At 39.6% G+C, this 15,854-nt stretch overlaps 1 protein-coding gene across 1 annotated transcript in view; it reads left to right on the top strand.

Annotated features, from left to right (window-relative positions):
- The first annotated feature begins 735 nt into the window (after positions 1–735).
- The window catches only part of GDF11 (growth differentiation factor 11), a 168,426-nt gene continuing 153,307 nt past the window's right edge, over positions 736–15,854 (top strand). The window contains exon 1 of the mRNA XM_069972291.1: positions 736–1,433. Within this exon, the coding sequence (XP_069828392.1) occupies positions 1,034–1,433 (400 nt within the window). The 5' untranslated portion in view covers positions 736–1,033. The remainder of the gene's footprint in view (positions 1,434–15,854) is intronic.

The raw sequence follows: 15,854 nt of genomic DNA, 5'->3' as shown, positions 1-15,854 counted from the left end.
GAGAAGTTATTAAACAGATGGTAATTGTGGGAACTACTTTTCAAACCCTCACTTAGCTAGTAGTCCAAAATAGGTAAAGATGGCCGTTCATGGAAGATATTCTGCCATCAGTAGTCTATTGCAGAAACAGACACTGCTTTTCAGGCTTGCTTGCATCTATTGTCAGATATAAGGACCTGATGAGGGGAATGATATGTGATGTGCATCCTGTTTTTCACCAGGTATCACTTTATCTGTGCCTCTCTCTCTCTCTTTTCATTCTACTGGGGATATGTATTACACCACCAAATAACTGTGATATATATATATATATATATATATATATATATATATATATATATATATATATATATATATACCTTGTAAATATAACTAAACAGAGAAAATACATTGGTGGAAATGACACCTCCTGACATATGACATGCCTGACCCAGCAGTACTGGCACACTCAGCCCTGCTCCATCAGTACAGTATATGAGAAAACCACTGAGCATAAAGAGACCAAGCAACCCTCTCTGTTCCATATTGTCAGGACTTGGAGCTTGTCCTGCACTTGCCTTTAGCTACAGGTTCTGCCTGCCATAAAGCAGCAATAAAGGGGGGTGTTCCCTGTGTTCAGAGGTGGATGAGGAGGGAGCACAGGAGTGTTACAATAAGAGGGCTTTGTGTCTTTAAGATGTGTCACAGCCCCCTTCCCTGTACCAAGTCACAGGGGCTGAATCCAGAGTAGTCCCTTTGCTCCTGTTCTCTTCCTCCTCTCTCCTCTCTCTCTCTCCCTGGGTTTTACTTTGCTGACAGCCCTGCTAGGGGCCTTTTGTTACCTCTCCAGCCAATGAAAACATTTTACGACAGAGAACAGTTGGGATATAAAAAGAAGGAGTCCCTGTGCCTAGTCCATGATCTGTGGTTGCCTACCCCTCCCCTATAAAGACCTGCACAAGGCAGCTGTCCTCTCTGCACCAGCAGCAGCAGCAGCAGCAGCACTACCACCCCCAGCAGCAGCAGCACTACTACTCCTCCTGGGCCCCCAGCTATGCTGTCTCAGCGGTCCCCACTCTTCTTCTGCATGCTGGTCCTGTCCCTGGAGTTTTCCAAGAGCGGAGGAGAGTCTCTGATGGAGAAAGGAGCCCTGCAGGTGGAGAGCTCCCTGGGAGAAAGTGACGAGCACGACTGCCCGGTGTGTATGTGGAGGAAGCACAGCAAGGAGATGCGGCTGGAGAGCATCAAGTCCCAGATCCTCAGCAAACTGCGGCTAAAGGAAGCCCCTAACATCACCCGGGAGGTGGTCAACCAGCTGCTGCCCAAGGCGCCCCCTCTGCAGCAGATCCTGGACCAGCACGAGTTCCAGGGAGACTCCTTCCCGCATAATGCTTTCGTGGAAGAGGATGAGTATCATGCCACCACGGAGACTGTCATCAGCATGGCCCAGGAAAGTAAGTACACCCCTGCCCATCAATCACTATGGCCAGAGCGCAGGAGATGGCTGCTTGTCAGGGCACTCACACGTGCTTTGTACCCACGTGTGACAGCTCTCTCATTGATCATCAGTGCAGGCAATGGATAGCAGGAGCTGCCTGACATTCTCTTGGGCATAAGGAGGGTTAAATGACAATTTCATGCCATCACCTGAGTGCATGTAAGGGTTAAAGTGCTTGAGCTTGTATAGTCATTTGCTGCTTTTACTGACACTCTGCATTGCTTTAGGTTGGTGCCAGTTCTAGACTGGGAGAGTTTGCATATAATGTCAGGCAGTAATCTGCATGCTGCCATAAAATCCATTGCAGAGTACAGTAGTTAGGAAAGACACCAAGCTGGGCTCTTCTTGTGGTAGGAAGTGAGTATAGAGCCTTTCTATGGAGATGATCACCTGAGCTGTAAGTGACCTCTCAGCATTGTCCTTTGTGGATGGCAATCTCTGACATAGTATTATCTGACATAATAAAAATGTGTGTCATAAGACAGGTCCTATTGTAGGGATAGATATGAATGGTCTATAAATATAATATAAGGAGCAGTACTCCTTTTATACAGTATAATAGAATTCATATGCTCTCTGCTTTATGAATAACCCTAGATATTTGCGAAACATTTGGCAAAATAATGATGAAAATGTAGGGATTTCCACACTATACCTAAACAATATGCTACATTCACTATGGTACTATAGATGTATCAAAATGAATAAAAGTTTCTTTTTGTAATTGATATTAAAGTTGTTAAAGTGACGGTCTGTTGACACATGAAGAATAGTTTCTGTGATTAAACCGTGTTTAAATTGTTACAACTATAGCAAAATATTGATAATTCCAACTTTTCTTATAGATACATTTACATCCTCTGTTATTTGCTGTTACTGTACTTTATATTAATAGTGCTCTTTCCTGGATGTTAATGGCAGTACTTGTCATTTACCTGAATACAAGTGTTCAACAAGTGATATGGTTCCTTCATTCTGACAGAACAAGTTTCTCCCAGCAGCTGGGGTCATTCAGCCTCAAATCTTCCTTGTCTTTAGTTGAATACTGCTGTGTCATGCTTTTCAGCCTGAGTAGAACATTTTCTTTGCTGGTTGCTAATACATTGTTATGTGCTACAAAAGCCATCGACTTTTAGACATCAATATCTATCTGTCTATCTATCTATCTATCTATCTATCTGTCTGTCTGTCTGTCTGTCTGTCTGTCTGTCTGTCTGTCTATCTATCTAGCAAAAGAGAAGAAGCAGCACTGCTTTAATGTGGTAATGGTGGTGCCAGCGGATCTTGATCCAGACCAAAGATCGTAGTAAATATATATGCAGAGAATCCACAGCACTCCAGCGTAGTGAAAAAGCTCAATAAGCTGTGTTTATTCAGTCAATTCATAGTGCAACACTCCAAACGTTTGGAGTGTTGCACTATGAATTGACTGAATAAACACAGCTTATTGAGCTTTTTCACTACGCTGGAGTGCTGTGGATTCTCTGCATATCTATCTATCTATCTATCTATCTATCTATCTATCTATCTATCTACTGTATCTATCTTCTATCTATCTATCTATCTATCTATCTATCTATCTATCTATCTGTTATCTATTTATCTATCTTATTGCTCTATCTACAATATCTATCTATCTGTTATCTATCTATCTATCTATCTATCTATCTATCTGCTATCTACTTATCTTATCGCTCTATCTATTTATCTATCTCCTATCTCCTTATCTTATAGCTCTATCTATCTATCTATCTATCTATCTATCTATCTATCTATCTATCTATCAGTAAATTCAGCAGCACTCAGGAGAATAAGGGTGCCAGGCAAGGAACTCCAACCTCGAGCCCACTTGTAGATATATAAAGTAGATTGTCGGCACTCCGGATAATGTAAGAACAGTGCAAATTTATTCAAAGTTGTCACAGCATAACAGGAAGGCAACGTTTCTGTGGCCTCTAACGGCTTGAAAATGGTGGCGAGAGGCCACAGAAACGTTGCCTTCCTGTTATGCTGTGACAACTTTGAATAAATTTGCACTGTTCTTACGTTATCCGGAGTGCCGACAATCTACTTTATCTATCTATCTATCTATCTATCTATCTATCTATCTATCCGTTATCTATCTATGTATCTGTTATCTATCTTATTGCGCTATCTATCTCTCCTATCTATCTATCTATCTATCTATCTATCTATCTATCTATCTATCTATCTCCTATCTATCTATATCCTATCTATCTCCTATCTATCTATCTATCTATCTATCTATCTATCTATCTGTTATCTATCTATTTGTTATCTATCTATCTTATCACTTTTATCTATCTATCTATCTATCTATCTATCTATCTATCTATCTATCTATCTATCTTATAGCTCTATCTATATATATATATCTATTATCTATCTAGCTATCTGTTATGTATCTATGTATCTGTTATCTAACTATCTATCTTATTGCTCTATGTATCTATTTATTATCTATCTAGCTATCTGTTATCTATCTATCTAGCTATCTATCTTTTGTCTCTGTATATATATACATTGACATCAAGATTTGCATTTTATTTTCTTTTGTCACTTGTCAAAACCTTCTTTACCATTTCCAATGTCTTTTCTTCTTCATACTTCTGCCTGGTTATCCCTTCTGCTAATTCCTTGCTGTTATCCCCTTTTATTTTCACTTTGGTTTTGCGTTCTCCTTGGCTCATTCTCTCTAGTCTTTTGTTATCCTCAGGTCACTTCTGTTGGTTTTTCCTTTTTACCATGTGCAGTAATAACAAAGCCTGGCTGTGGTTACCCCCATGGGGTCCTTGTGTTGTCCTTTTCATTGGTTTTGGGAGGAGATGGACAGATCCATTTGGCAGTGTTAAAGGAATGTGACTGGAAGCATTTCTAATCCCTTATGTCTATTCCAACTCATGCTAAATACCTAAACCTTATAATGTCTTTAGATCTACTGACTGGTCATTGTTTGAGTTTGCTCAAGTTATTGAATAGGGACCTAATAGTCAGAATACCTGTACTCTTTTGTTTTTCCCATGTACAGTGTTACCTTGTGAAGCTCAAGGCCACCTGGTAGATTTCTAATTTCTTGGCCAATTAGTTTGCCACCCAAAATTTCATTTTCACTGAAAAGCAACTTTCTCGTGTACCAGAATTACACTGGCTGAGATAATAACTAGAAGCCTTTGTTAAAAGTAAACTGGAAAAAAAATTTTCTGTTCTGTTGCACAATTTTCTTAGAATATTATATGCATGTATTTGTTATACCACGGAACAGATGTTTATTATACAAATCCAAAGTGTATTGAAGAATTACAGCATTACAGCTGCAGGGAACAGGTATGTCACATTGGCAAAATGGTGATTGATGTAAAATGATAGAATAGGATTAGATGACGTCCGGTGTCCATGGCCAAGGCCAATTCTATCCAATTTAAAAAGCTATGTCTCAGACTTCCCTTGAGCCTTACTGAAGCATCTGCCTTCCCACTATCTATGTGTTTTGTAATACTTTTCCATTGTATATGCAATATGCTTATTATTGTACTTCAAAATAATATGTACATGTTCTGGTAGCTGCACAGTGGTAGAATCCATGTATTTTGAAGGCTAATGAAAACTTTGCTAAAAATGGTATTTTCGCTAAATACATTACAAATAAAGGACAGATGTAGCACATAGATACAAAAGGGTTTTTATCATGAACAATACTTATCACCCATGTACAGGATAAGTGTGTGATTGGTGGGTGCCAGAAGACTGGAACCCCCAACAGTTACAACAACAGGGGTTTAATGTCTGCCTATTCAAACATAGTGATGATCAAGCATGCACAATGCTTTTCCATTCAACTTTACGAGTCTGATGGAGATAGCCAAATACAACACTTGGCTAATCTTTGCCAATCTCATTGTCAGATCATCACCAGTCAGACAGTTATCACTTCTTCTTTGGAAACTTATAAAGTGTTGTTCCTAAGAATACATATATAAGAATGCATATACATATGCCCAGATGGTTGGCTTTCTTGTTGCCCTTTTAGGTCATGTTTAGCTAGTAGAGGATGTCTAAAGCTGAGCAAAGTTGGAGATGGCCAAAGACAGCACTTGAGTTAATCCTTGTTAGTTCCAGCAGTCAGACACGTACCACATATCCCGTAGAAAGGTGATAAAATTGTTAATAAAAAGAACTCTTGTAATGTTACATCACCTCTTGGAAAATGTTTCCATTGTTTTCAAGTGTAGAAATTTTATTGAAAGTAAAAGAAAAAAAATATCAAGGAAAAGCTTTGTACAGTTGAAAAAGATCAATAAAATCCATCGTAATGATACAGTATTGTGTCAAATCAAGTAGGGAGATCCAATTTTGCCAAACATTTTTTTTAAACACTCTAGATAGATAGCCATAATGTTTTCAAAACCAGTATCCTGTTGATTCTAGTTTTCTATTTGGAAGCCATTTTGATCCTTGTGGCCAAAAATATATGCATTTTGGGTGGCCTTTGACCTGAAAGACTGACCACAGGATTATGGGGACATGTATATATGTAATAAGAAACTTTTATTAGTGTTGACACTACAGGGCATTTCCACTGTACCTACTTGGTAATATGTTTAGAGAGATTATAGATTGTGGCAGTGACTTTGTGGTGGCTTCTTTGGCTCATGTCTGTCTAGAAGAGGATGTCCAAAGCTTAGAGATGTGTCTAATGGGTGGTGGTACCATACTTCTGCTTGTATGATCTCTCCTCCACCCCTTCCTCTATCACAGAACCTCACACATCTTATGTCCACAGCTTCCTACTCTCCCTTCTCTCACTGAAGGGACTGTGTTTCACATACTGGGCAGCAGATAATATAGAGTCTGTGAATATTCAGGGAATAGTTACAGCATTAGTCAACAACTTGTAAAAGATAGGCATGCAGGCAGCTGTGAGTAAAGGCAATATCTGTGAAATTAGAAAGGAATTGGGGAAGCTGTAATCTTTCACTTTAGTAAGGCCACCCACGGCATACCTTGGCGGAATTAAAACAAATGTACTTCACAAAGCGGAACAATGGGGCATCATATGGTTAGCATTTAAATACCTAGGTATCTTTATATCCTCTGATTTAAAACATCAGGGAACACAAATTTAATGAGGGAAGCACTACGTTGTCTTAGTGCCATTGCCTAATAGTCCATGGTAGATTTTTAGACATTAGATACAATCTAAACGTTCAGATTTTCTTTCTATCTATTGATGAGACTGTTGAAGGAATGAAACCCAGCAATAATGCTGCGTCACTCATAAAGAATTTGTTTTATTTCTAGCATAAAACCTGTTCTTTGTGATGTTTCAACTCAACAGTTTCACTAGATCTTTTCATCATGTGAAATTTGTGCGCTGTGCCATAACCTTGTGCAGGAATGAGGTGATCACATAACTTGCTTTAATATCTTTTATGCTTCAATAGGCTTTATGTAATTCTGTAAATCATTACTTAATCTCCGCCAATGAAAAACTAATTCAGTTATTCAATGCTGTGCATGAATACTTTTGTAGGCATAGTAACAAGTTTCAAGGATAGTTCCTGAAAATTGCACCTATGATATCACAATCTGTATAAACCTTAGAACATCTGCACAGCTAAGCGAAATAAACTAAAAGCGGATGCATTTTACATGCAGCATATTTGAAGAAATGGTATTATCCATTGTGAACTGTAAATTCAAATTAATTTTCTTTTTAAAAAAAAAGTCATTGTAGTGATAGATTTAATTAAAGTGTCACCGTCATTAGAAAACTTTTGACAGTTTTGATTGATTGAGGTGTGGGTGCTGAGACCCCGACCAATCACTAGAATGCTCATCTAAGGGTTTGTCTTTTTCTTTTTGCCTTTGCTGCAGTAGACAGACTCTATAGAAAATCTATGAGCCCATCTCCAGCAGTAAGGAAAAAGATAGAGAGAACATCTGAGCATTTCTCCCAGTTTGTTCTAGCGATCAATTAAAACTCTTGCAATGACACAATTTTTATTGTCAGTAACACTTTAAAGCGAATGTACCACTAGTACATCACTTTTTTTTTAACATGAATAGAAAGGTGCGGGGATGCCAGTGATGCAGTCCATTTTTTGAACCACCACGGTCTGTTACCAAGCACCGGCTATGCATGAAGCGCTGGGGGCAGGCCCGCCGGCCCCCAGTGTCATGATCTCCCTTTCCCTCTGTGACGTGGCTCCATTAATTCTAATGAAGCCACGTCACAGAGGGGAGGGCAGATTGTCACAATGGGGGGCATTCATGGACAAAACAAAAAAATTATGTACTAGTGGTACATTTGCTTCAAAGAGAAACTATACACAAATAGGGACCACCCAGGGACCCAGCCTCTAACAGACTTGTCCTCACTAGGAGTGTTTTGTGTATAAATCAGGGTACCTATCTATAGGACAGTGTTTTTTATAGTATCTTTCCTCTAACCTTCTGCGCTTCCATAATGTAGAAAACATTTTTTATTCTCTGTCAAAGAGGCCCTCAGCAGTTACGGAGCTTGGGAATGCTTCTTTGACATTTTATACCAAAGATGAAAACATTTTGTACATTATGGAAGCACAGATAATCTTATAAAAGGTATCATGTGTCTCCTTGCCCTACTAGCTATCTAACAGTTCAAGCAGTTTGGAAGGTGAATTATAGCTGACAAATTCACTTTAAATGGAGTGGCAGGGTGCAAGGTGGATCACCGTTCCATTCAAACGTCCTCAGTCTGTGTTAATATGGCTGTGTCCTTAAGGAAGGGAAGGACTGAGGTTCCTCATTTTTACATTGAATGGGTGATAATTGATTATAGTGAGAATATCCTCTTTTTTTACTTTTTACTTACATTTTCTATCAATCTAATAAAAAAAATTTAAGTGTTCTAATCTAGCTGTAGTAAATCAGAATGCATTATATTTATATGTTATACTCCTAGACAACCCCTTGTATGCAACATTCGATTTGAGCTAGACAAATACAGTGATTATTTCAGGGAAAGATGGTGTAAAGGTTACGGGGGCATTTGCCAGCTGGGTTACTTTTCACCTCACAGGTGAGAAACTCTTCTTCTTTGCAGCAACTTCTTAGCTCTACACTATCAGGTAATAGTCAGTTCCCTGCAGCATAAAAAGAGACTCTATACACTTATAGTAGTGTATTGTTGTAAATGTGAGGCCAGTATTACAGGGCACTTTCTTCTAGTATCCCCAGGGATAACAGGTGCCAGCTCTCTATGCAAATGCTATCATTTAAAGCCTTAATGGGTTCTGCTTTCCACAATACAGTGATGTGGTACAAATGTAGGCTTCAAGACATTGTACACCACATTGTTCTGCTATGAGGATTTCTTGCAAAGGCTTTCAGAAATCCTCATTTACTGTAAACTAGAAGCTAGTTATACAGTGGTGAAGGTATTGTGTACAGTACAGTAATTGTCATACAAATGATTTCATCTATGTATTACTGCACTGTAGTCTTCACTGTGGTGTACAACTAGATGATTAGATGTACGCTCTGCCCCTGTTACTTTACGCTGCAGGTCATCTACTTGTATAGATTGCTTGATGTGTATAAGCAGAGACCAACATTAGATTACCAAGAAATTCTTGTGGTTATAAATTACAAACAGGAGGAAAAGGTCCTATAAGACAATCATTTACCGTAATTGTCCGGAATGTGCCTTTGCGCTCCTCAGTTAGGGGCGTGCAGCGCAGATGGCACTGAACCTCGTGTGAACAGGGTTCTGTTTTTATCTGTTCAGCCCCACCCGCTTTCCCTCTTAGCCGCTGGCAATGATAGGGTTACTGTTCACTGTTGGCTGAATCCTGAAGCTGAGCAGTCTTTGGTTTCCCTAGACAGGCAGGTGCCTCTGCCAGTGAGGGTCCTTGTTTAGCTTAGCGCCGGTCCAATGGGATCTGGACCAGACTCCTGGCTGCTTATAATAAGTCTCTGTGACCAGCAGCTAGTTTCTGGCTATTAGAGCAATCTAGGCTAAGTGTACTCTCTCTGATATCTGCTGTGTGTTTCTCTGACCCTTGCCTGTTCCCTCTCTATCCTGTCTGCCGCCTGCCCTGACTTATAGCCTGTTCTCGTTTACCCAACTTGTCTGCTGATTTTGTACTTTTGCTGCCCGCTATTACTGACCTGGATTGTTGACCTTGGATTTGTTGTGTTTGTCTGTCACTGTTCTGTGTTTCACCCAATTGAGTATAGGGACTGTCACCGTGGTTGTCCACAGTCGCCTAGTGGCAAGTAGGCAGGGACAGTGGGCGGGGTCAGCTTAGGGCTCACTGTCCGTGTCTTGTCAGACAGCCTTTTGCCATACCCGACGCTGACAGTAATACATGGAACAATAGTCATTAATTATGATCAGAATTATAATGTTTTTTTTACTAAAGTTAGTATACTCAACCTATTAACAATGATTTTCTGGTCAGCTCAAAAGACACAATTTGAGACTCTTAACTTTGAAAGATAAATCAGTGTAATAATGTTTCTGTGTAATAGGGCCCTAAGGAAAAGACATTGATCAAGAAATTGTTCCATATACACTGTTCAAATATAAAGGGAACACTAAAACAATATAATGTAATTCCAAGGCAATCATACTTCTGTAAAATCAACCTGTCCAGTTATGAAGCAACACTGACTATATCAGTGTCTCCTGCCGTTGTGCAAATGGAACAGACAACAGGTAGAAGTGATAGGCAATAAGTAAGACAGCCCCTATAAATCAGCGGTTCTGCAGGCGGTGACGAGGATGGCACACCAATGTGAGCTGTGGCAAGAAGGTTTGCTGTGTCTTTCAGCACAGTATCAAGAGCATGGAGCAGATACCAGGAGACAGGCCAGTAGACCAGGAGACGTGGAGGAGGCCGTAGAAGGGCAACTACCCTGCAGCAGGACCGCTACCTTTGTGCAAGGAGAAACAGGAGGAGCACTGCCAAAGCCCTGCAGAATGATCTCCAGCAGGCCATTACTATCCATGTGTCTGCTCAAATTATCAGTCTCCATGAGGATGGTTTGAGGGCCCGTTGTCCACTAGTCGATGTTGTGCTTACAGCCCAACACCATAAAGGGCGATTGGTATTACCAGAAAACACACCAAGATTGACAGATTCAACGTTGGCGCCCTGAGCTCTTCACAGATGAGAACAAGTTTACACTGAGCATGTGACAGACGTGACAGAGGCTGGAGACACTGAGTAGAATGCTCTGCTGCCTGCCACATCCTTCAGCATGACCAGTTTGGCTGTGGGTCAGTAGTGGTGTTGGGTGGCATTTCTTTGGAGGGCAGCACAGCCCTGCATGTGCTCTCCAGAGGTAGCCTTACTGCCATTAGATACCGAGATGAGATCCTCAGATCCCTTGTGAGACCATATGCTGGTGCGGTTGGCCCTGGGTTGCTCCTAATGCAGGACAATGCTAGACCTCATGTGGCTGGAGTGTGTCAGCAGTTCCTGCAAGATGAATGCACTGAAGCTATGGACTGGCCACCCATTCCCCAGACCTTAATCTAGTCGAGCACATGTGGGACATCATGTCTTGTTCCATCCACCAACGTCACTTTGCAGTACAGACTGTCCAGCAGTTGGCGGATGCTTATGGATCAGCCTGTAATTTGAATTTCCAGTTTGATTTTGAGTATCATTCCAAATCCAGACCCCCATGAAATATTAATATTGATTTACATTGATCATTTTTATGTTTTTATGTTTCAATAAAGATTTGCAAATGGGATATTTCATTCATTGAGATCTAGGATGTGGTCTTTTAGTGCTCCCTTTAATTTTTTGAGCAGCGTATAAGCTATAGAAAAGTTAGCACCTTCAGATAAGCTTTATTTTGTCTGGACAGTTTTCATAAAATAGGTGATACAAATCTGACTAAAACTAGTATTGATTATTTCTTATTTTAAGAAGATTTTTTAATCTTTTACTAGCTTTTTTTTTCTTAAGGACAGGTATCATAAAAACATAAAAGATCAATGACAGCATACGGGATAAGAAAATCATTGTGAGAATACAATGTAGGATACAAATTAATGCAGAGGAACAAACTTCGATTCACAACAGAATCAGACAATACTATTAAAATACAATAAATACCTCAAAAAATAGGAAATCCGCACACCTCAATAGTTCCTGCCCTGATTGCCCTCAATAGTGAGCCCGTATTGGCTCACATGGGATAGATATATTGGAAAGTTGTACAGCACAGTAGTCCTGGGATACACAGGACTTCCTGTTTTTTGACCGTTTCCTGTTTTCTGAGAAAAAAAAGTCAGAAAACAGGAAGTGCTGTGTTTTCCATAACTTAAAAAAAATGTAAATTGCAAATTTGCTTTATATCACATCTAGATTTTGAAAGTTATAATGACAGTGACATTAAAGAGATTGTTCCCCAGGAAGTGGTGATCCATGGTAGTAAAATGTTAGAGGGAAACTGATGCCAGGACTAATCCTCCTTGGTTATTGTGGTCATTTTTGGCATTTGTAATTCTGCCCAGTCATTGAATAAAAAAACTGATCCTGATGTTCCTGATATATGTGGACCCAGACTAAGGTATCAGTGGGCCCCTTACCTACCAGGGTCCCTTGCAGTTGTACATATTATATGTCTGACATTTTTTTCAGAGTTTTGATGAGTTTTCCTACCTCACAAAGTGATTACATATTGCCACCCATCCTGAGACTAAAGCTATAGAGCTATAGAGCTACTTTGATGCTGTGCCCCCTTCTTGGTTTTCCCTCAACAACAGTAATCTTGGTCACCTTGCAGTATGTGAAACTGAGTCTGCCCCATTAACTTAACTGGGGTTGCACTGCAGTTGCTGGCACAACCAGTTGGCATATTGTTGCTTTGCAGGAGAAAAACAGTAAAGCAATGGAGCACCAGGGCAGCTCTACAGCTTTTTTATTCTTAAGATCAGTGACGATCCTAGCGATATACTATCACTTTGTAAACTGAAAACCCTCCCTTTACTGTTTAGTAGTTAAGTAATTATGTTGCGCCTCAAAAGTAAACTTAGTGCCAGATGGGTCATGACATTTGATGCTTGGGAGCCAGTGGTAGTAAATGTTTCCAATTACACAAATATCTTGGTTTAATTGTCTATGAAGTGTACATGACACTCATGACCCCTGACCTTTACCCTTCTAGAAAGCTTAAAATAACACTTATTTGACCTGTTTATATAGAGAAGTGTGTAGAGGCTTGGCATATGTGTTTAGGGAATTATACATATAACATAAAAGGAGAAAATGTCAAATGTAGGAGTCTTCAATTACCGCTTACAAAATGCATACTTCTTTGCTGGCTCTATTTTTGTATTTATTTTAGCATTTACTATGCATATTGTTCCATGGTTTTCTCTATTAAAAAACAGTGCCTTAAGAAACATATTAGACCAAATAATGTACAAAAGGTACCATGTTTATGATGATGCTAAATATTTGGTGACTCCAGGAATGTGTATCCTGTATAGCAGGATCTAAACCAAGATAGTTTTGCATGCTAATCATGATGTATATAAAGTTAGGAAAATGATATTCTGCTTCTGGCATCTACTTTTGTAGTAATAAATACCAACATATTACATAGTTAATACGGTTGAAAAAAAAGACACATGTCCATCAAGTTCAACCAAGGAGGGGATGGATACAGGGAAGGGGGAGGGGTGATAGGTTCTATACATATGCATTTATATTATTTTGGTCTAAGAACTTGTCTAGGCCGGTTTTGAAGCCCTCTACTGTTTTTGCTGTTATTCTTAAAGTGGATGTACCAATAGGTATATCGATTTAAGATTTTTACATCATTAGACTAGCAACGGCACAGGGATGCCAGTGCCGCTGTCCTGGGGATGGGCGGGCCATCAGACCTACAGTACATCAGACCGGGCCAGTGCCCGGGAATAGTCTGGCGCTGTGCACAGGAACCGGGTCGCGGTTCAAAAAAAGAACTGCAGCATTGGGATATCTGCGTCTGTGCCAGTCTATTGATGTAAAAATCTTAAAGCGATGTACCTGATGGTACATTCGCTTTAAAGTGTAGTGTACAAGACCTATACAATTCAAGTACTATTTAGCATCAACAATAATGCATTGATTTGTTCCAGCATTGTGAAACAAAATGGGCCAAATTTAGATTAACCTACCTAGAAGATCTGACTATTAGTGTAACAATAAGATAGTTTTTTTGATTCTTATGCGCCTTACATTTCCCATGATGCATTTGCCTTTGCAAAGACAGAGAGGTGTCAGCTTCAGCTTGTGATTACGTCCCCATCAGTGTTTGCAAGCAAGGAGCAGAGGAGGGCAGCATCTCATAGGAGACCCTAGAGAAAGAGCTAGAAATTGCAGAGACAATACGCAGTCTACATCTAATAGTTACATAGAATGTCTTACTATATCACTGCACTCGTGGTTTATAAGGCAGGTCAGAGGTGATATCCTTAGTAGCACTCTGTGTTTACAGGGGTGAACAGATGGACAAGAAGGTGAATAGGGGAGAGGTCTGAGGGCTTCCAAGAGGCATCTCATAGGTGATGATGTAATCCTGTCGTTATCAGTAATGGTGCGTTTACACAGACAGATTTATCTGACAGATTATTAAAGCCAAAGCAAAGAAAAGAGTAGAAGTCTCAGTCTTTCCTTTATAACCTGTTCTCTGTTCCTGGCTTTGGCTTCAATAATCTGTCAGATAAATCTGTCAGCTACACAGGAGACACTTGTCTCCTGTCTCCACATAAAAGCATGTAAAGCTGAGATAAAAATGACACTGCAGGAATATTACTGAGTTAGTATTGCATGATTTTTCAGAAGGCAGACACTAGGCTGAGAGAAGCAACCACATATCCTCATACAACAGCTCTAATGGGATTATTCAAGATCAGACAAAAAACACAGCTACTTTCTTGCCAAAACAGCTCCACACCTGTCACCAGGTTGTGTGTGGTATTACACTTCAGTTCTATTTGCTTCAATAAACTGCAAACTGAACTGCAAAACCACATCCAATCTGAGAACAAGAGTGGTGCTGTTTCTGGACAAAAGTGGCTAGGTTTTTCTAAGCCTGGATAAACCCTGTAACATGTAATGATCTATGTCTGCTTATCTTATGTCATCTTAGTCATCCTATAACTGACTAAATATAAAAATGCTGTTTTACTCTGATTATTACTATGATAACAGAATAATTTATTCCAGCTTGTTATGAAAATTCATATATTGATTATGTACTTATGCAGTAATGTTTGTAGTATTATATGTTTATACAATTATATTTTATGCATGTTGGCCAACTATGAAAAGTGCCATGTTGCATTTTCCAAATTAGGTTTATGATTTTAGAGTGCTCTACAAATCTTCTGCTATGTGTTCAGCAGTATTCTGAGAGCTTTCCGGCGTACTTGAACATGTTAATTTTGTGCTGAACAAGTTGGACACACTGCTTGCCAACATAACTGAAACGATCCAAGTTGCCCACAGTTCAGAGCATTGAGCAGATCTGTATTTGGCAGCAGCACGATCATTTGGATAACTTACTTTTGCATAACAGTGCCAATAGATTTCATGGGCTATAAAAACCCTATCCTAGTCAGAACGAAAGCCTTCAAACACTGGCTGGTTTCGCTCATTTAAACTGGACTTTTATCAGCTAGTTTTATCAGATAAACCTAAAGGTGTGCACTGGTAAACCAGAAGGTTATTGCTCCTCGTCACTCATAGACGAGGAACTCCAGTGAAATTACAGAGTGGAACTATAATAAACATGTATCTGTCCTTCACTGTCTATATGCATTCACTTGCATCACCAAAAACATGTCTAGAATTTGCCATATTCTTATTGTTGAAATAGCTAAACCTCTTATTGTTGTTCTGGTTCATTCTTTTCTTGACTGCTGTAATTCTTTACTAATTGGTCTTCCCCTTCCAAACTCTCCTCTCTCAAGTCCATCCTGAATTTAGCAGCTAGGCTCTTCTTTCTGTCCAGCCGCCACACCGCTGCCTTAACTTTGTGGCAATCATTGCAGTTATTGCCCATTCCCTACAATTTTTGAAATGTGACCTGTTTCATATTCAAAAATATTGATACATCCTGCCAGGTGAGAAAAGAATCCACTGCAGGGCTTCCACATCTGTGCTGTCCGTGCCGATTAAGCCCAGACTTTGCCTGAGGTTACATCCACACATTCTTTTTTATTGCCTATATTATGTGCCCAAAATGATGTGCAAAAATACAAGTAATACGTCCATATTTGTCCATATTTTTAAGGGATCCATGGTCAAAATGAAGTCACTAACTAGAATTATGGACCCGTATTTTGCAAACGTAAATGACAAAT

The sequence above is a fragment of the Dendropsophus ebraccatus genome, chromosome 5 (genome assembly GCF_027789765.1).
Source record: "Dendropsophus ebraccatus isolate aDenEbr1 chromosome 5, aDenEbr1.pat, whole genome shotgun sequence".
In the NCBI taxonomy this organism is placed as follows: Eukaryota; Metazoa; Chordata; class Amphibia; order Anura; family Hylidae; genus Dendropsophus; species Dendropsophus ebraccatus.
This window is presented reverse-complemented; position numbering and strand designations above follow the sequence as displayed.